Source organism: Lagenorhynchus albirostris, chromosome 2 (assembly GCF_949774975.1).
Source record: "Lagenorhynchus albirostris chromosome 2, mLagAlb1.1, whole genome shotgun sequence".
NCBI classification, from domain to species: Eukaryota; Metazoa; Chordata; class Mammalia; order Artiodactyla; family Delphinidae; genus Lagenorhynchus; species Lagenorhynchus albirostris.
In genome coordinates this window covers 80,891,243-80,912,694 of record NC_083096.1, presented here as the reverse complement: position 1 = coordinate 80,912,694, position 21,452 = coordinate 80,891,243, and the positions used below count along the sequence as shown (strand labels likewise).

Here is a 21,452-nt window from a genome sequence, read left to right as displayed (position 1 = left end):
AAGGAGGGGCAACCTAGATCCCTCGCATGCGCAGTTCACAGTAGGGTTCGCGCTCCTATGAAAATCTAATGCGGCTGCTGATCTGACAGGAGGCGGAACTCAGGTGGTAATGAGAGTGATGGGGAGCAGCTGTAAATACAGATGAAGCTTCGCTCGCTCACCCAACACTCACCTCCTGCTGTGCGGCCCAGTTCCTAACAGGCCATGGACTGCTACCAGTCCATGGCCTGGGGGTTGGGTACCCCTGACTTAGATGGTCCCCAATTCCTATCCATGCTTCTTTCAAACTCATGATCATTCCTACTTTTTAACTCCTATTGTGGTTAGGTGTTGACTTCCTTATTTCTTCCTAGTGAATTTGACGATTCTTCAAAGATGAGGAATTGATATATTTCTTTTCTGTGTCTCTTATAGCATCTAGCATAGTATGTAACTGTAAGTTAATGAGTAAATATCTGTTATTGAAGCTACCTTACAACCATTCTCTGAGGGCTTGAAAAGTCATGACATGAAACTGGATCTTTCCTGGGATGCAGCAAAAGCCAGACATTGAGTCATGGACCACGAGGGCAGAAAAGATCCCTCAGTCTCACCTCCTGCATTTATTGGGCCACACTAACCACTCACCCCTGTTCCCACCAACACAATCACTAATTAGCTCTGAGACCTCTGGGATGACAGTGCTTTAGGTTAGCACTCCAGCAGTCTGCTCAAATGATAGCAAACTGAGGCTGGGTTGGGGGGATGGAGCAGAATTCAAAAAAACAGGCTTATTTTCAAATCCCCACAATCAAGTTGACAGCAGAGAAATTGAAACGGGAGATGCATTTTTCCATTCCTCCATGCAGACTACAGATGAAAAAACTTTTGCAGTCCCAGATATACTTAGTTTCCACTCTCACCAAAACGCTCCATTTCTATAGTATTAAAAATACAGAAAAGTGATTTTGAGAAAAGCCTCATTCTAGAGAACAACTTGCACCAACTAGAGGCAAGTCTGAAATAGGAGCACTGAGTTCAAAATCAAAATACCACCATGAAAAGACTCCATTCCCAGAGAGCACCTCTGGCAGTATGTACTTGGTGATTTGTGCCAAAAATTTTTGCTGAAGTTGGAGCAATTGACAGCAAAGGAAATCTTAACTAACACGTTAGGTTCATCATGCTATAAAGGAGAGCTGAGAGAAAATGTGATTGGTTTCATTTGACTCATGTCCACCTAACTTCCATTGTTCACTTCTGCTTAGTGTCCCAAAGCACTATTCCAAGCCCAAGCTGAAATTACATTTCTGGGTTCTGCACAGGAAAATAAATCATGTCTGCCCTAGGAGTGAACCCAAAACCAAAAGCAGCCAGAGAGGAATTTGTGAGTTGAGTTTAGAGTCAACTTTAATTCTGAAGGAAATGAACCTTTGAAAGGAAAATTCAAATAACAACCTATGTAGACAAAACATTAATCTACACGGCTTCAATTAATTTGGGGACCTTTTGTAACTTTTTTTCTTAAGTGGATATCTGCCAGAGCAGACCTTCTCTCATAAGATGGCTTGGAGCCAAAGACAGTAATAGTCAAGACATTTGTGCTCAGGCTTCCTCAAATCCTTAGGTATACATACATATCCTAAAGGAACATCCAACTACTGACTTATCTCTATAACAAGATTCCTATTAAAAAAAAAAAAAAAAGTAAACCATTTGCCCAACTCCCAACACCAATTTCTTTCTTCCCCCTGGGCTTTAGTTTGTCCAGAAGAGTGGTAGCCTTTGAAGGCACAAATTAGTACTATTCTAGACAACCATGTCAGGTAAAACCACTCTGCACTGGGCTAGGTAGTAGATCAACTACTTATAAAGCCTAGTAAGGAAGGTTAAAAGACAAAAGTAGTAAAATCATCTAGAGCCACAATAAGTAGTTAATGGAAACACAGAAAGATGTAAAATATGATGTCAAAAACAGTAACCAGGGCTTCCCTGGTGGCGCAGTGGTTGAGAGTCTGCCTGCCGATACAGGGGACACGGGTTCGTGCCCCGGTCTGGGAACATCCCACATGCCGCGGAGCGGCTGGGCCCGTGAGCCATGACCGCTGAGCCTGCGCATCCAGAGCCTGTGCTCCGCAACGCGAGAGGCCACAACAGTGAGAAGCCCGCGTACCGCAAAAACAAAAAAACAAAAAAACAAAAAAAACTCTACCCCTCATACAGTTATTGTGAAGATTACATAAAATAAAACACTGTAATTAGCTCATTATTTGGGTGCTAATAAACACTGGTTAACTCTCAGCTCCCAGCCCCATTCATTTCCTTAACTTGTATAAGGCAGAAAATACTAATGTGACTTTATTTACAGCTCTAATGTCAATATCAACAGGAACACTACAACCCAAAATTTTCTTTCTATTCTTCTCAGAATGAGGTTGGGGCTGGGATCAGGAACAGCTCAGCTATATGCTACTGACAACAAAGGTCTGTAAAGCGCTCTGGTAACTGACGTCATCAACAGTTCAGTGACCCCATTCCCTCACCTCAAGCACATAATAATGCTAATATTAATGTGGTGAGCATTATCACAGAGGAATGTATGGGGTAGTAAGGGAGCCCAGAGGGTAACACTTGGCTCAGCCTAGAGAGAGGGCATGGGGGGGGGCTTCCTGAAGGTGGTACCCACTTGATCTGAGCCAGGCAGGCAAAAATGGTGAGGACTATAGGGAGAGGAGAGGAGAAGGGAAATCCAGAGAAAAGAAACGGTGTGAACAAGGACATAGGGCGTGGCTGATATAGGACGCTGTTCTTATCGCCGAAGAAACAGATGGGGCTGAGGCCAGGGAGGACTTCACATAATGAAGGAAGGACCTTGGACTTTACCCTGTTGGTCATCGGGACAGTTAAAAAAAAAAAATAAGGCTGTCACTGGAAGTCAAAGATTACATCAGTGAAAAAGAAGAAGGAAACCTGTGGTGGGAAACCAAAGACTGAGGGTATTTTCAATGACAGCAGATCAAAAGAAATAAATACTGACACACTGACACATTGAATTATCAATTCTGCCATCCCCTCTAGAAAAAATACAAAAGCACATGGAAAAAGAAACATCTTCAAAGGGCTTTCATAGGAAAAAGGTATTTACTAAACACCCTGGGGCAAGAAATTTTGGTAAAATATCATTTCACTGGGAAACTTTCCCCCAAGATTGGACCTTCCTAATTAATATCAAAGCAGGAAACTGAGTGTGCTATCAAAGAAAAGTCAGCAGTGAAATCACAATTATCATTTAATCTTCATTGGCATCAGGAGCCTTGGTACCACACAGAGCCACTCTCTCCCACAGGGCAAGGGAGAGATTAGAATGGGGTCAAGTTCCTAACAAGTATCTCATCCTGCCCAATACCACTGTGAGGATCATTAAAAAGAGAAAAATTCAAATCTTTCCAGTTACTATTTGTCACATAATTAACTTTACAGTAATCTTTTTAAGTTGGAAAAAAAAATGGCCTATGAAAAAAATCACCAGAGAAATGGCAAAAGCTAAAGAGAAGAGAGACTATGACAGAAAGAGCAGAGGGTTGGGAGTAAAGTCCTAGGATCAAGAAATCAAGAAGAAATTCTAGGGGAAGTCCAATTTTAGGGAAACCCAGTGGGAAAGTATCTTAAAAAAAAAAAAGACAGTTTGGGGATTAAAAGCAGAAATGTGTGCCCTTCCAGGAAATCGTATTATTGAAGTTTTAAACCCTTTTAATCTTTTTCTATTCCTAAGTCTACGGCTGTAAAGAGTACTCTAAATAATTAGCTGCTGCAGATGAGGGAAGGCAATTCGGAGACTCTAAGGAATACCAGGTAGTAACAACAGCAATCCAATTTCAAGACTCCTTTGCTGGGCACAATCCTTCACTGGTACTGGAGTTTCTTCCTTATAACGTTAACTTATTCTTGGGTTTCCACATTAAATCAATCAACTTCTCTCAAAAAGGCTCAGTTTTAATCACTTAATCAGTTCTTACTTGTCTCCACTTTCAGTTAGATAAATAGATATAAACAGAAATTGGAACCAAATGTCTGCATAAACTCAATTTCAAAAATAAGAGGAAAATCTGCTTAAGACAACATTAGAAGCTTCCAAGAGGTTGTAAATTTAAGCAAGACTACTCTTCTAATGTTAGAGGCAGAAAAGTCTGTGTGCAAAAAGGGATACAAAAAAGGAAAAAATAGCAATGGAGATGGGTGTCATAAAAATAATGTCATCAAGAGGACCTGCCCAACCCTTTGCATAATTATAGGACATGACACTAAGATGAGATGGATTTCTGTCTGTGAACAAACAATAAGCTCTGAACTCTCGCAGCCTGCATAATTTATTTTCATTTTTTTTTTAGTTGGAAGAAGGAAGAGCATTTTAATAACCTTTTCATGTAATTATGAATATTCTTTGATACTACACCAAAACTTGACAAGTTGTAGCTTCTTCTTCTTTTCCAGCTTTATTGAGCTATATTTAACATAACATTTGTGTAAGTTTAAGGAGTACAACATGATGATTTGATATACATATGTATTGTGGAATGATTACCACGATAAGATCAGTTAACACATCCATTACTTCACACAGTTACCATTTTTTGTGTGTATATGGTAAGAACATTTATATTTTTGCATTTAAGTATGTTCCTTTCCTCTCAAATATTTAATAAGCATCTACTATGTTCCAGGCAATGTGCTGTTCTACCAGATAATAACGTCGGAGTCTTTCAATAACGTTCTTTCTCGTATCTCCCACAGCACCCGGCGTGGTGCTGAGTTCACATCAGCTGCCCAATAAACACCCATGATAATATTTCTTCCTTTAAGTGAACATGGGGGTTAGCACTATACCCAATGATGTAGCACAGAGACCCTTGTAAAAGACGCCCACTTCAATAACAGACTGCCACTGGTTACCAACCTATGCCCCATTCTGACTGATCTGTCACACCGTACATACCTGTCCACTGAGGGGGGCAGCGGCAGTTGTAAGTGTTGACCCCATCCACACAAACCCCTCCATTCTGACACTTGTGATTAGGACAGTCATCAATATTCCGCTCACAGGTGACCCCTTCAAAACCTAGTAAGACAAGAACAGAGAAAATGATAAATTCTCACACAGATGGTGTGATCTGCTCTTCTCCGCAGGGCATGGTCATCAGAACAGACTGACTTCATTATTTCAATTCAATAGGCAGCAGCTGGTCAACCCAAGACTCACCATATAAAAATCCCCCAATCTTCTGTCTTCTCTTGCCTCAAGCATAGTTAGACACTTAAAATGACTCATTATGCCAATGACATGCCTTCATAGTTACCTCACAAGTATTTCAAAGTGTTTTCATGAAATAAAAATCCCAGTGAAGATAAATGTCTACTCAGAACAGCTATTTACTCGTTCTAAAAAAAAAAAGGGGTATTAGATTTTCCCCAGCTCCATACTAGATTAATGGGAAGCACAGATAAAAGACTACCTAATTAAATTTAAATTCCTTTTTTTTTCCCCTTGGGAAAATCAGCGTGGTGGGGGGGACATAAGAAAAAATATTGAACTTAAAAGTCTGAAGATACAGGTCAAGTTCCAACCTCACTGCTTATAAGCTATTTAATACATGGTAAATTACAAACTCTGAAGTAGCTTCCTCATCTGTAAAATGAGGCCGACTGCACCTGCCCAGCCTGCCTTTCTAGGTTGTTATAAGTGCCACATCATGAGTAAGGTAGAAATAAATATAAAAAGCTATCTGAATATGGGGTGGCATTATTACTAACTAAACTTGCTAACTATTATTACTAACTAACCAACCCTTCAAATTCTTCATCCTCCTCTTCACATTAACAGCATTGCTTCCTTCCACTTGATTTCTCCCTTCCATGAAAAATGAAACTAGCACACCAAACTTCACCCTAACTGCCCATAGAATGTTCCTCTATAATTTATACATTGGGCTTCTTCTTTCTCTCTCCTTGCTATCAAATCTCTTAGCTATTAAAATAGAAGACTACCAGCTTTAAAACAAGAGAGAAAGTTCACTGATCATCCTCTTATTTGAAATACATGTGACTAAGTATTTGCCCTCTTCAAAATGTCCCTTAAGTTTCTCTCTCTTACTCAAAACACTTATTGGGTCTTATACGAGGCACTGGTATAGGTGAGTAAAAGAAAGAGTCCCTGCTTTGGGGGCATTACAGTCTGGTGAGTGGGACAGACATCAATCACACCTTGCTTTATTCATTCCTTACCACAAGCTACTGCAGTATTCTACATCTGCTCTGTTACACTGGAACATGGCTGGTTTCTCTGAATACAGTAGCAGTCATATAAATGAGTATGAACCAAGCAACCAAAAAAATTACCCAGAGAGCAAAGGAAATCATTTTGTAGAAGACGGAGATAATTGAGAGCTTGACTGAAGAGAATTCTGTTTCTCTAGGTGTTTGGTACTCAGTCCATTCAAGCAGATGAGTCATTAAGTAAGCTTGAGAAAGACTATGAAAAATTTTATAGACTCAGATTTTTAAAAAAATTAATCATATTACTCCTATATCTGTTTAATCACATGTAAGTCTTACAAATGGACTAATGAGTCAGTAAATGTTGAATTGTTTAAGCCCACCCATAATTATGCTAAGGTGAGGGCAAATCTACAGATCCAGAAAGTACAGTCCCTGAACAATAACTGAGGTCTCATTTCTAGCCTAGTGCTCTTAAATGGAAACATTCTTCAGAAAAGTTAAAGATAGTTTTAGAGTGTAGGAGGGAAGTACGGGGTCCTGGTCCACCGCTGTTAGAACCTGTGTGGTCTGGTGGTGTTCCAGAACTGCTATTGGTCATCCTCCCCCTAACTTGATCTCCCTGGTGACTAAATATGGTTGACTAGGGTGTCAAGGAGGTGATGAAGACTTTGTAGCCAAACTATAAGGACCTGAAACTGTGAGCTTGAATTTATATTTGCCAGTGCTACAACTAACTGAATTCACCAACCACAGACAAATTAAGAAAGCAGAAGCATTTCAACATAACCACAATATATAAGAAATAAAATGCCTTCTTTTTATGACTGTTTTAGTTCTTACCTGTCACTATGTAGGTAGGTAAGAAGACAAGTAGGTGAAAGAGTTAATTCATGGTTGAAGCATGGCCTCTGGGGCCAAACTGCCTAGATTCAATTCTCACCCTTACCATGCAGTAGCTGAGTGAACACGGGCAAGATACTTAAACTTTCTTTCCTCTCTGGGGTAATTAACAGGACCTACCTGAAAGGTTGTTTTAAGGATTAAATGAGTCAGATATAAAAAACACTTAATTCAGTAAGTTGTGTTGGAACAACTGAATATCTAGATGCAAAAAAATAAAGTTGGACCCCTTCCTCATCCCATACACAAAAACGAACTCAAAATGTAAGAGTTAAAATTACAAGACCCTTAGAATTAATCATAGGAGTAAATCTCTGTGATGTGGGCTAAGCAGAGATTTCTTAAATATGACCAAAAGCACAAGCAACAAAAGAAAAAATTGATAGTTTGGAGTTCCTCAAAATTAAAAACATTTGGGCTTCAAAGGATACCATAAAGAAAGTAAAAAGACAGCCCACAGAATGGGAGAAAATACTTGCAAATCATGTATCTGTTAGGAGACTTATATCTAGGTTATAGAAAGAATTCTTACAACAAAAATTAAAATACAATATATATAATATAATAATACAAATAGCCCAGTTATAAAATGGATAAAAAATCTAAATAGACATTTCTCCAAAGAAGATATATAAATGGCCAATAAGCACATGAAACGATGCTCAACGCCAGCCATGAAGGAAATGCAAACCACAACCATGATAAGCTATCACTTCACACCCACTAGGATGGCTATAATTAAAAAGACAGATAACAACAAGTGTTGGCAAGGATATGGAGAAATTGGGAATCCTCATACACTGCTGGTTGTAATGTAAGATAGTGCAGCCACTATGGGATATAGTGTGGCAGTCACGAAGAGATTAGAGTTACCATATCACCCAGCAATTCCTCTCATAAGTATATACCCCCAAAAATGAAAACATATGTCCACTCAAAAACTTGTACAAGAATGTTCACAGCAGCATTATTCAAAATAGCCCAAAAAAGTGGAAGCAGCCCAAATGTCAATTCCCTGGTGAGTAGATAAATATTGATACAAAGTGGTAAATCCATACAATGGAATATGATTCAGCCACAAAAAGGAATGAAGTACTGATACCTCCTGCAACACAGATGAATTTTGAAAACATTAAGTGAAAGAAGCCAATCACGAATGACCACATACTGTGTGTTCCCATTTATATGAAATGTCCAGAATAGGCAGCTCTATAAAGAAAGTAGATTAGGAGTTGCCTAGTGCTGGGAGGGAGTTAGGGGGAGGTTAGGGAATGACTGCTAATGAATACTAAGCTTCTTTTGAAGTGATAAAAATGAGCTAAAATTTATTGTGGTGATGGTTACATATATCTGTAAATATACTAAAAACCACTGAATTGTACACTTTAAAAGAGAAAATTACATGGTATGCAAATTATATCTCAATAAAGCTGTTATATTAGAAGGAAAAGCACTTAAAACAATGCCTGATGCACAGGAAGTATTTTACACATATTAGCTAATACTATTGGCTTGGCCAAAAAGTTTGCTTGGGTTTTGCCATAAGATGTTACAGAAAAACCCAAACGAACTTTCTGGCCAACCCAATATTATATATCAATGGGCTCAAAGCAACCCTGAGAGATTATCTCCTCTGATCCTTCTAAGTTACAGATGAAGAAGGTAAAGGCCATGTGGCTGACCTACCCAAGTTTAAATGCCTAGTAGTCAGTACTCAACCAGAAATTTTTTTTTTTTTTTTTTTGCAGTACGTGGGCCTCTCACTGCTGTGGCCTCTCCCGTTGGGGAGCACAGGCTCCGGATGTGCAGGCTCAGCGGCCACGGCTCACGGGCCCAGCCGCTCTGCGGCATGTGGGATCTTCCCGAACCGGGGCACAAACCCGTGTCCCCTGCATCGGCAGGCGGACTCTCAACCACTGCGCCACCAGGAAAGCTCTCAACCAGAAATTTTATTCAATTTCAATCAGTATGATCTCTGGGACCCCAGAGTTCCCTTTCATTAATCTGAAAAACTGATCTTGGGTCAAAAGTTCCCATGTCTGAGAAAACCCTAACCAAATCAGTTCTCCTCCAAAGTTAAGACAGGATTTATGCTTTAAAAATAGAGTTACAGAGGGCTTCCCTGGTGGCGCAGTGGTTGAGAGTCCGCCTGCCGATGCAGGGGACACGGGTTCGTGCCCCTGTCCGGGAAGATCCCACATGCCGCGGAGCGGCTGGGCCCGTGAGCCATGGCCACTGAGCCTGTGCATCCGGAGCCTGTGCTCCGCAACGGGAGAGGCCACAGCAGTGAGAGGCCCGCGTACTGCAAAAAAAAAAAGAAAAGAAAAAAGAAAAAGAAAATAGAGTTACAGTACTCTTTGTGGAAAGAGCTAGCAAATTCTTATAAGAAAGTCTACCTATGGGCGAGGGGAGTAGGGAGGGAGGGTAAGGTTTAAATGAATAAGTTATAGTGGAATCACTTCTTAAAAATGTTTTAAGGTTTTAAGGGAAAGGGAAACAGACAAGTCTCCAGACCTGTGGGTGGGATGGGTGTAAAAGACTTACAGAAAGGCTCACATGACTGTACTAAAAGGAGTCCACTGCTTAAAGCCAATTCACATCCTTAAAAGGCCAAAAAGAAAGAAATTAAACTCAGAAGGAACATTTTAAGACTGTGCTGTTATAAAACCATGGGCCACGTAACTGATAAATGATGACAGTGAGGGTGGGGAGCAGGAAAGTGTCTTTCGAACTTGTCATCCCACACAGAGAACAGCATCTCTCAAGAGAGCGTCCACATCTTTCCATTTTCAGCCCCCGGGAGGTGTGAGGGTGGAAAGGCTTGGTACAGAGGCACAAAGAAGACAGCAGAAAGGGGAAGCTGAGATGACACAACCAGGATTCTCCCAGGCCAGGCTGAAGGTCCTCAGGAAGAGCTTCTGTGCGCAGGGATGAAAGAGTGAGGAAAACCCAGGGATGCCTGGAACTGGACAAAGGCACAAAAGTAAACAGCTACGTGCTACCTTCTCCCCCGCCTCTGGGAAGAAACCTGTCACAAGGGCAAGCGGGCCCCACCTCTGCCCCACTGGTTTCCTCGGCACACTGCATCCGTCCTCTGAATGGGCCCCAATGAGCTCACCGACCCCATGACTGGCCCCTGGATGCCTGCCCCACCACCCACCCAGGTGGCTGCTCCTACCTGCCTCCCTCTGTAGCTCCCAAATCATCTCCACTTCCCTTTCTAACTTTACCTCCAAAGAAGTCAGAGAAATGAATAAAGGGGTTCCAAAGAAATAAATTCAGAGCATTTTTTAAAATTATAGAATACAGGAATTCTCTTCTCTATCACATTCAATTCATTCATTTGTCAAATATTCATTAAGTCTCAATTTTGTTCCAGGCAGTAAGCTGGATACTGGGGAATTTAAATGAGGGTGTCTACTGGCAAGGATGAACAGTCAGTTTGATAAGTGCTGTGCTAGATGTATACAGGTTGCGAAAGACCTCAGGTCTCTAGTCCCCACGGGGTAGGGAATATGGAAGGCATTTCAGTGAAGTAGATGCCTTTGACACATCATAAGGAATAAGTTCTATATAAAAAGGCAGGGTGGGTGGGGGAGGTAAGTGACAGAAGGCTGAGGAGGTAGCACGGGCAAAACTGCCAAGCATGACAGAACAGGAAAAACTTCCAGGAACATCAAGTACAACTAGACGCAGGGCCCAGGTTAGAGGAGCTAAAATAATGCACCCTGCAAAATGGTACGACAATTTCTGCGTCTGCTCCAGTGAAACCTGCCAGAATATGATTAGTATAATACCCAAGAGAACATCACATGCCCGTGCATATGAGAATGCAAGAGGGAACTCTTTCTAACAGTTTTTAAGCTCAGCAACTGCAGAGCAGACACAAAAGCCACAAAATGTGGTTAAGCTTTATTTTAATGATATAGGGATATAACATATCATCAGCCTGTAGTGTACAGAGGTGACTTACAGAGGATAAACCTTCCTTGTTTGGACAGGATGGATCAGACAGCTTTTTATGAAGTTTAAAAATCATAAAGGAATAAGGAGGTACAGGAGAGAAAGAAAAAGGGTAAGTTCATCAGGGACTGCCCTATCCAACTGCGGACTCACAGGTACAGCCAGGAGATACAAACAACCCACTGCTTTCTGATGACCTGTGCTACTTCTTAAAATATCACAAACATAAAACCAGTTTAACTCATTCTCCCCCCCACTGACCCCCAAAAATTGGGAATCAGTGATTCAAGAATTTATTTTCTATTTTGTTCTTTTGTTAAAATTTCTCTGGTTGAGTGCTCCTCCTCGGGGCTTCTGCTAAAAACTTTACCTAATGGTAGTTCATAAGGATCTGGATTATTTACAGTTGCTGCTCCAAGAAGATGAAATACAGTTCCTTGGTTTGACTCTATCAGTTCCCTCTTGAATATATTCCTTTTTTTCTTCCCTCTATGGAGAAACTCTTCTTTCTTTATTACACAGGATGAGTCATTCTTGCAGTTTTAATTCCCTCCCCATCAGTCTTAAAATAATTCTAAAATCAACTCAGTAACTACAGTGCCCTTTGCAGGAAAAGAACTATATTTTAACCATTCAAAAAATAATCACTAACTTATGTGGGGTTCACTGACTTTCAGAGTTGAAAAGAACTCCAATTCTTTTTACGCAGTACTAGTATAAACAAGTACAGAAGGAGAAGCTAGACTAAGTCTAGGGTGCATGTTACCAGGAAGAAGATGAAAAGACCAAAGTTATGTTCTCAATACTACCATATTATACTAAACTCAATCTGTCAATCGATAGGTATGTGCCTATTATATACCTGGCATGGTTTCTAGGTGCTTGGGACGTATCACTAAATAAAAACAAAGATCCTAGCTTTCACTCTGGAGAGGCGAAGAGGCAGCAGAATTTAGAAAAGACAGACAATAAACAATAGACATAATGAGGTAAATTATATAGCACAAATTATATAGTAAGACGATGACAAGTGTTACAAAAAAAGAAAAGAAAAGAAAAAAAGTAGACTAGGGTCAGTAATGAAGGGGGAAGGGAATGGTTACAACCTGAAATAGGGTGATCAGGGTAGGCCTCAGTTAAAACTGCAAAGACTTGAAACGTGGTGGGAAGCAGCCATCTGAGAATTGCAGAACCTGGACAAAAGCTACTTTGCCTCTTGCTGACTTGGTTTCCCCACCTTTAGAACTGAAATAATGATTCTCTTCAAATAATGGTGTTGTGGGCTTCCCTGGTGGCGCAGTGGTTGAGAGTCCGCCTGCCGATGCGGGGGACACAGGTTCGTGCCCCGGTCCGGGAGGATCCCACATGCCGCAGAGCGGCTGGGCCCGTGAGCCATGGCCGCTGAGCCTGCGCGTCTGGAGCCTGTGCTCCGCAACGGGAGAGGCCACAACAGTGAGAGACCCACATACAGCAAAAAATAATAATAATAATAATGCACGAACCCGTGTCCCCCGCATCGGCAGGCGGACTCTTAACCACTGCGCCACCAGGGAAGCTCTAGAGAGTAATTATTATTTTAAGTAACATTTTAGTCTCTTGGACAGTGTGGAGGGCAATGGGGGAGGGACAAGGACAATGGTACTGCATCATGAAAAGGACTCTGTAAAAGAAAATCATCTCCAGGCATTATTTCCCCATGTGGAAATAAAGTTAATACTTTGCAAACTCCACCTGGTACATAAAAACAATGAGCATAAAATCTTATACAATGTATAAATATATATATTTATTCACAGTGTTATTGCATTATCTATTGTTTTGAATTCTTTTTTAATTTCCTTCTATACATGGTCCAAGCTGACGTCATCTGTTTTAGATCATGCAACCCTGAAAGGCAAGAACCAGCCTACTTAACTGTTTTTAAATATCTGCATGATATGTATGTATGTAACAAATACTGACTGAACATAATTAGAAGTATCTCCTTTTTCTTTTAACATGAACCTACATTTTTTTTAACCCAAACACCTCTAAGCATTTAACAAAAAGTCTTACACATTTCAAAGCACCTTCAGGGGAAGACAAGTAGTACAGTGTCACGGAACAAGGTGTACAAAGCACAGGCTTTGGAAATAACCTGCTTGGATTTCAGGACTCAGCCTAACCACATGTCAGCTGTGCAACTTTGAGTAAATCACTTAACATCTCCAAACTTGAGTTGCTTCACCTGGGAAACCAGAAAAACAATACCTAACCCCAAGGTTTTTGTGTAATGGAGCTAATGGAAGCAGAAGTACCTGGCACAGTGCCTGACTCATAAAAGGCATGAAATACGTGTTAGTAACCTCTTTGCCAAATCTTCTGCCCCCAACGCTGCACCCCCCATCCTGACCCCAAACACACACATACATGCACACACTTCGTCAGTGTGTAAAAAAATGTCTTGCTTTAAACTATAAGGAGAGTGTAAGAGACAGCCAGGATCTCCTTACTCCATCCCACTAGCCCTGGCAACCTCTCAGCTGTGGAATCCTTGGTTATTTCCTTTCTCAAGGAGGAGATACTATTCTGGTTTGACAGATCCTTTCCTGGACACACTCTCAGAATTCCCTAAGGTTGTTATCGTGGCTAATGGATAACAATGCAGAGGCTATGGGAGTGAATAATCACTCTCTCCCTGCTAAAAACTTCCTTTATTGACTTCTCTAACTTCCCGTTAGTACTTTGCTGCCAAATCAACCTCTTGTTCTAGGCAACTATTAAAAGTAATTTTCTTGAAACTAAAAAACACATTTAGTCTTCAACAATAACTTGCACTAACCTCAATTACTAGCCACTTAGGCTATTAGAATATTAGACTATTAGAAAATTTGCAAAATTAAATTGTTTACATTTCTACTTCCTCCTTTTAACCCTTAAAATGCAAACAAAAACAGGAGTGAAGAAAGATATCTTTTAGTTATTCCTTCTACAAGAGAATGTGGGTGACAGTAATATTAGGTAAATAAATATTTAGTGTCTAAAATGACAGCATTATCTATTCTTCATTGAAAGAGAAACTGAAAGCAATGCAATTAAGTAGCTTGTTCTTGCGGCTCAGAGTTAAATGGTATCCTTTTCTATTATGTGGCAGTCTTGTATTGCTGTATCTCAAGCATAGCACCGTGCCTAGACCATAGCTGGCGGCCAGTAAATTTTAACTGAATGAAATGAATAAATTACCATTTGCTTTTATCCCGAGGACCAACATATGACCTTTAATCCCCAAAAGATAAAACAAACGAGCCCATTATATGTGAACCACATCCACAACACCAGAATCTAAGATTCCTACTCCAAAAGAGTGGCTAAAACAACTTCTTTTTGAGGCAATTCTGCTTACTTAGCACATTATTCCCCCCTACAGTTTTCCTTCTTTTGTTTTTGCACTAAGGTTATTTGTATAAAAAGCAGAATCTTTGTTGCCTAGTAATTCATCTGCTCCAGCTGCTTGTGTTCTGTTCCCAATCAAAATTCTCGGTTTTCAGCCTCCTCATCATTTTTATAAGGAGTTCCGTGAATCCGCCAGCCTGGCTCCTTTTTCCGTCCTACAGAACACTGGGCCCCAAGCTCCCATACACTGCTCCTCTTTTTGCTTCTACCTTGGGGTTATGTATGGCTGTGCCACACATAATCTATCAGCGCTCATCAAAAAGTGTCCACTGATTAGCAGAGCACCGCTGCCACCCCAGTTCCCAAATTCTCCAACTTCAAGTCTGGGCAGGGCTACCCCAAAGTCAGAGAGACTACGTGGAGAGGGTTCTAAAGATCAGAAGCTCAGTGCAAGTCACAGAAGGGTAGGTGGGTACAATTAGGCAGCTATAGTAAAATAATCCATTATTTTATCAGAGGTAGAAACATATAGGAAAGTTGATCATCTATTATTATTGTCAATTCAGTTTAAAGCATTTTATTAATCATACATACACATTTTTCAATGTGTAATTCTCATTGTGTTCCTTTCCATTCCATAGACTCGTCTATCGTTTTCCCAGAGCTCTGTGTCCCTTATTTCTCACTGTTCCTCCAAAAAGGACAATAAACAATTTCCAAGCCACTCATCATCATAAACCCTGACATGTTAAATTACCCCCTGCTCAGTTTACGGACCACATTGGCCCATAAAACTCCTCGCTCACCAGCAAACCACCCCACACAAAATTCTCACTTCCCCTTTTCCCTCCTGGGAGGGATACTTCTTAAAGGAACAATTGAACCACACCCATCCCCTTCCTTCCTGCTGGAGGTGCATCCCCCAACCCAGGACACTAGGGGGACTCCTTACCTGGAAGGCAGTTGCACTCAAAGGCGAAGTCACCAGTCTGCCGGCAGGTGCCTCCGTTGACACAGGGGGAGGGTGCACAGGGCACGTAGGGACTGTCACAGTGCTGGCCTGTGAAGCCCTGGGGGCACTGGCACTGATAGGAACCCGGGAGGTTGAGGCAGGTGCCACCGTGCTGGCATTGTCCTGGAACATCACACTCATTGACATCACTTGCACACTTCTGCCCTGTGAAGCCTGCGAGGCATGTGCAGGAGAACTGGTTGGCCACAGTGGTACAGGTACTTCCATTTGCACAGGGCTGAGACAGACAGGTATCAGTCCATTGGCACAGCTTACCTAGAGGAAAGATAACAGAACTCAGTACTGTCCACAGAAATGAGGGTCAGCCCCATCCCACCACCCCACATCTCCCACCCAAAGGGTGACATAAGGGAGCCACTGCATGGAGAATCCCTAAGCTCTTTGAATTTTACAGGAAGCCCATATCAGAGCTTCCTCAAGTTCACCTGACAGGGGCACTCTCCAGGGCCCTCAGCTGACACACAAACACTCAGTGGGTCACATGGGAGGGGGAGGGACTGTAGGTTAGTCGCAGGAAGCCTATATCAGTCCCTGCAGCACAGGATCCAGAAGGGTCTGGATCCACCTACTGTCTCACACCTCCTTGTCTTTGCATAAGCTGCTCCTCTGTTTGGAAGGCCATCTTCCTTTGTGGTTACCTAATGGGCTTCAACTTATCTTGACAGCTCTACTCATAAGTCACCACTGCTGTAAAGTCATCCTTAATGCTCCCCTCAGCTCCCCAAATCCCCACACCCTCTCCCTCACACACACACACCCCTGCACATGCAAACATATACCCCAAGTTTGCTGTTTCCTTTTATATCACCTGTCACACTGGCAGGGGTCAGATCCCTGCAGTAGGCTCTCAAATCATGTCTTTTGAATGAATAAAATGTACCGATATTTTCCAAAATAAATTATGACTAAATAGACCTCTTAGATGATAGAAACAAGTCAATATGACTTCTATTTCCCTTAAACACAACACACATGCACACGTATTCTGGGAAACATTTTGTTGATTGTGGTCTTGACAAAAATATTGCTGGGTGTGTTTGAAGGAGATACAGACTCTCTGGCTTCTTATATATGGAAATAACTAGAAGCTGTCATGAGAATAAAGGTCTAGAAAGGTAAATCTTGTGGACTCTCTCAGGTAGGAAAGTACTAGAAAGAAGCAGGAAGAAAGTACTGAATCTCAAGGCATAACTCAAAGGAATCAAAGCAGATTCTTTGAGGTAGAAAGAGAGAAAAAAAATACTCCCATGCTACTAGTAAATTTGGTGTTCACGTGGTTTTTTGTTTTCATTAGTGTAAGCTTTTTTCAAAACTAAAGATATGAGAACCCCCTGAATTTGTTAGTACTCCAATTGGTTGTCTAGATAAACACCCAAATCTTTGACCCCAGAGAAAAGCAAATAACAGTCATGACAGCTTCTCTAAAAGGGAGAGAGAGGTGACATTTGAGCACACAGAAGCGCTCTCTGCCTATCAAGAATATCAAATCAAAGGGAAAGGGTGCAATAAAAATCTGGGTACAGCATGTATATCTCACAGTGCTAAGCCTAGAGAAAATGAAGGAACCTCAATCTTTCTTCCTATTTTTTCTTCTGAGAGGTACTTACCTACAATGGAGAACAGATAAAAATGGTTACTTTTGACAACCGTGTATATCAGAGTATTTGCCTACAACTGAAACAAGAAGGTCTCTGACCTTGGTTTCCCATATATGTTTTGTACAAGCACTAACTTCCTGCCTCTGTTTCTTTATCTATGAGTGAGGTGAGCTCATACGGTCTGACGAGGTGGTATAGTGAGCTATCCCAAAACCAAAAGGCTGAGCTTGACCTGTGGCAGTTCCTAAAGTGACAGACAAAAGTGGCAGATGTGTAAGGATGATCAGAACCCTGCAGACCACCAAGAAGAGTTTGTTTTAATGGCAAAGGAACACATTTTAATTTGAGGGTTATTTCAGAGTAACATTTTAGTTCTGAAGAAGGCACTACTGTCATTTCCACCAGTCAGGATTAAAATGTGTTAAATAGATATGCCTTCCCTTTGCCTTGTGGAGCCAAACAACTCGAAACTGACAATCAGGAAAAAACTATTCTCTTAACCACCAAATCTCTTCAGTGACTCACAGTATCAATGCTGTCATAGTCATGATGGAGATAACGGATCATCCTATATATCTTCTACCCGTAACAACACCTTTTAATGAAAAACCAGTAGAACAAGTATTCCAAACTAAATGGTCCAGTCTAGTTTTCTGAATATGTCTTTCATTTTTTATTAGATTTACGGAATTGTTGATATAGTGGGGGACAAAATGATGGCTAGTTCTCCTTTTCTCGTCTACCTTCATAAACACGTGTGGTTCATTCTGAATAAAGCTCAGACCCAGCTTTGAAGAACCCACAATATAGTCAGATGAGAGACATGTAAAAATTAATTACAATAAAATGTGACACATAAACTAACAGAACATAGAGACTAACTGTGTAAAGGAATCATGAAAGGGTCACTAAGAGTTTACAATAACATTGGGCAATCCCCAACTGTAGAAAAGGGCGTTCCAGGCAAAGGGGTGTGCAAAAGCATGGAGGCAACAGGAAGCATGACATTTTCAGGAAATGATGAGAACGCTGGCGTCACTAGAGCTAGATGCGTATGAGGAACTGAGGCTATAAGAAGATGTAAGGCCTAGAGTGTAAGGGCTACGCGAGCCATGTAAAAGAGTTTGTACTCTGCAGACGATGAAAAGTCACTAGGGTGGTAAGCAGGTGAGTTTGTGAGAAGATCTGCATTCATGTTAAAGATCCATGGTAATGTGACAGGTGGACAAGAGGGGGAGAAAGTAAAGGCAAGGAAACCAGGTAAGAAGCAACTGCAGGAGTCCAGGTGAGAGATGACCTGGACCTCACCTACAGAGGTCTTTAGAGGTCACAGAGCAGAAGAGAAAATGGAGAGGAGTAGACAGGTGAGACGTATCTCAGAGATTAGACGGGGTGACTGAGTCTAAGTGGGGTACAGAGAAGTGAGAGAGAGTTTCTAGTTTGGAGTATTTGGAGTGTACATTGGTGCCACTATGATATCAACATGTTGAGTTTCTAAGGATAATATGCAACGGATAGTTAGAAATATGAGCCTGAATGTCAGGGTTGGGGTGGAGCTAAAAGGATGACCACGAGAGGCATCAGCAAGGGATGAAGATGACAAGAGTTGAAGCAACTGGAGATAGCGAGATTCCCTGGGGAAAGCTGTGCTATGACTCGAAACGGGGCTCAAAACAGAATTCCAAAGAACACAAAAATTAAATGCATGAGGACAAGGATAAGGCAATGTAGAAGCAAATGGAACAATCAGTTTAGAAAGCCCGAAAAGCCAATGCCCTAAATGTCTGGGGAGAGGAGATTTCAAGGAATAAGTTATCGGTAACACGAACAACTTTTCTTCTGGTGATAGGGAAGTAATTCTGATCCCCAATCCTGATATATATTCTTCAGGCAGTCAACTACTTCTGAGTATCTGACCCTTTTTCTTTCTCTTTCTCCCCTTTCAAAAGGAACTGAAGGATAGTTGATTGGAACATTCCAGTCCTTACCATAATGTTAAACATGTACCAGAGTTGGGGGGACCCTAAAGAACCAGATGACAGTTATCTAAAAGATGCTAAATAAAAGTACCTGCTGAGAATGGGAAAGTATGGCCGTGAGTCCCATTTGTTACCTGTAAAACCGACTTGGCAGGTGCACTCATAGGTATCCCGGCTAAGCACGTGGCACTTGCCTCCATTCAGGCAAGGGTGAGACCCAAAGCAGGGGTGAGTGGTTGAGTACTGGCAGTCCTCGCCTATGAAGCCCGGGGCACATCGGCATGTGGCTTTCCCCAACATAGCCTGGGCCACACACGTCCCACCATTCTGGCAGCGGTTCTTCTCACAGGGGTCTCGATGTTGACAATATTCTCCCAAGAATCCCTCTGGGCATCTGTATGGAAAAGAGAGGAGTCCATGAAAACTCCTGACTTCTTATAAGTCCCCAAACTTACAAGATAACGCAGTCCATTCAAGAAAACACAAGACTGTAAATGGAGAAACCCAAAGGTACAACTGTAAAACTGACTCACTTTGGGAGAAGAAGTGTTTAGAGTACTTAACTGCATACTCTCATGTCTTTTTGAGTTTTGGCAGGTGACAGAATATCAGGTGGGTGACCCAGCATGGTCTGCCATGGCCAGTCAACATGACCCTTATTCAGGGGCAAAATACAGCCATAGCTTTTTTCATGTAGATGCAGGCTGGTATGCTGTAACAGCGCCTTTTTGTGCAGCATTGTTGATACTTGTCTTTAAATTCATTAACTTTCTCATTTTGACTAAGTCAATTGATAGAATTAAGACATTCACATGATAATGTATGGACTAAGCCTCTTATCCTCTCCAATTTAAAATATAAAAATCTCTCTCAAGCATTGAGAAATAATAAGTTCTACTTTTGTTGTTTCCACTGAGACATCAGTTGGCCTATACCTAGACTTCTGGGTTATGTTCAAGGGGTTGAGACTGTGATAAAGAAAAAGGAGGTACAGGAATGGGGAAGGGTTCAAAGGGGCTTTTCAGAAACTTAAATCCGTTAAGATATTAGTAGCAGGCAGCTTTCCTAACCAAAAAAAAAAAGCACAGAATATAATTAAAATAACATTTAAAATATCTAAGGTACCATACAAACACCAAAGTGAAAACAATTCAAGAATAACATGCTATAACATTTTCCACACACTGTGTTGAGGAATCTTTTTATATGCCATCCATTGATTCCTAAGATACACAACCATCCCAAATTGTGTGTAATATTTACGACAGTTTTCTCTAAACACCATAAAAAGGCATGGAAAGTCTCCATTTTCATAATGAAGAGGTTGTTCAAATGGGACCTCTAAGAAGCACTTAAATGGAACACAAAGTCTTTGATTCTAACTATACATCTTGCCATTTGGCTGTAACCCAGATATTCTGGTTCAACCTCTTTCTCCATTTAACTTTTTGGAGGATAGAAAACTAACTGCAAGGCTGTTCCACCATTACCTCAAGATAACACATTTAAACCAATGTGTTTAAATCCTAGCACATCTTCCGATGCTCAGTCACTATGTTCTGACCCTCCCAGTCACCCAGACTTGAAGCACTGGGGTCCCGTCTCACTCCTTCTTGTCTTTGCCAACCATATCCACGATGTTTTATTAGCCACTGGCTGACCAGGTGAGGTCTTCAGAGGTCACAGTTTTGAGAAAAGGAGAACCAGATATTTGGGAACTAAGACAGTACATGCCCAGATGAATTACACAGTAACTAAAATGGCTGGAGGAGGAAACAGAGCTGGTAAGTAGCTACAGTGGCAGTGATGTAACTGACCCCAGCCTCCTCACCTTTTCCCAGAGCTCTGAACAGTAAGAGTGGCAGAGCCAGGAGCAGCTGGAGCTCTGAGCATCCTCATGAACAGATGAAGCTAGAGAATAAGAGGCAGTGAGGAGAGGGCACAGCAGCGAAAGCAAAGACTGGCTGAAGTTTCCAGTGAGGAGTCTGCACCTCATACGGTGAGGAGGCCCATTTGGAGTCCTGGTGCTATGACCTTGGACAAGTTATTGGGTTGGCCAAAAGGTTCATTCAGTTTTTTTCCATAAGATGGCTCTAGTAGCACTTAGTTGTCTTTAACTTCATTCAAAACAATTTTGTTAGACTATATTGTGACAGCTGTCATATCAGTGTACATTTTTTAAAAAACTTATCAAAATTGGTGAATTTTTGTGTAGCCATTTTAATACTGAAGATGGAAGAAAAAGGCAACATTTTTGGCATATTATGCTTTATTATTTCAAGAAAGGTAAAAACACAACAGAAACACAAAAGAAAAAGAAGATTTGTGCAGTGTATGGAGAAGGTGCTGTGACTG

The 21,452-nt window shown here is 41.3% G+C and overlaps 1 protein-coding gene across 4 annotated transcripts in view; it reads right to left on the bottom strand.

Moving 5' to 3' along the window:
- The window catches only part of NOTCH2 (notch receptor 2), a 175,829-nt gene that overhangs the window by 73,042 nt on the left and 81,335 nt on the right, over positions 1-21,452 (bottom strand). For 3 of the 4 annotated variants that reach the window (XM_060139208.1, XM_060139210.1, XM_060139211.1), the window contains exons 3-5: positions 19,232-19,491; positions 15,440-15,775; positions 4,973-5,095 (exon numbers count right to left, since the gene is read on the bottom strand). In XM_060139208.1, the coding sequence (XP_059995191.1) occupies positions 4,973-5,095; positions 15,440-15,775; positions 19,232-19,491 (719 nt within the window). Of the gene's footprint in view, positions 1-4,972; positions 5,096-15,439; positions 15,776-19,231; positions 19,492-21,452 lie in introns of those variants that run through there. The other variant, XM_060139209.1, reaches the window with a different exon arrangement.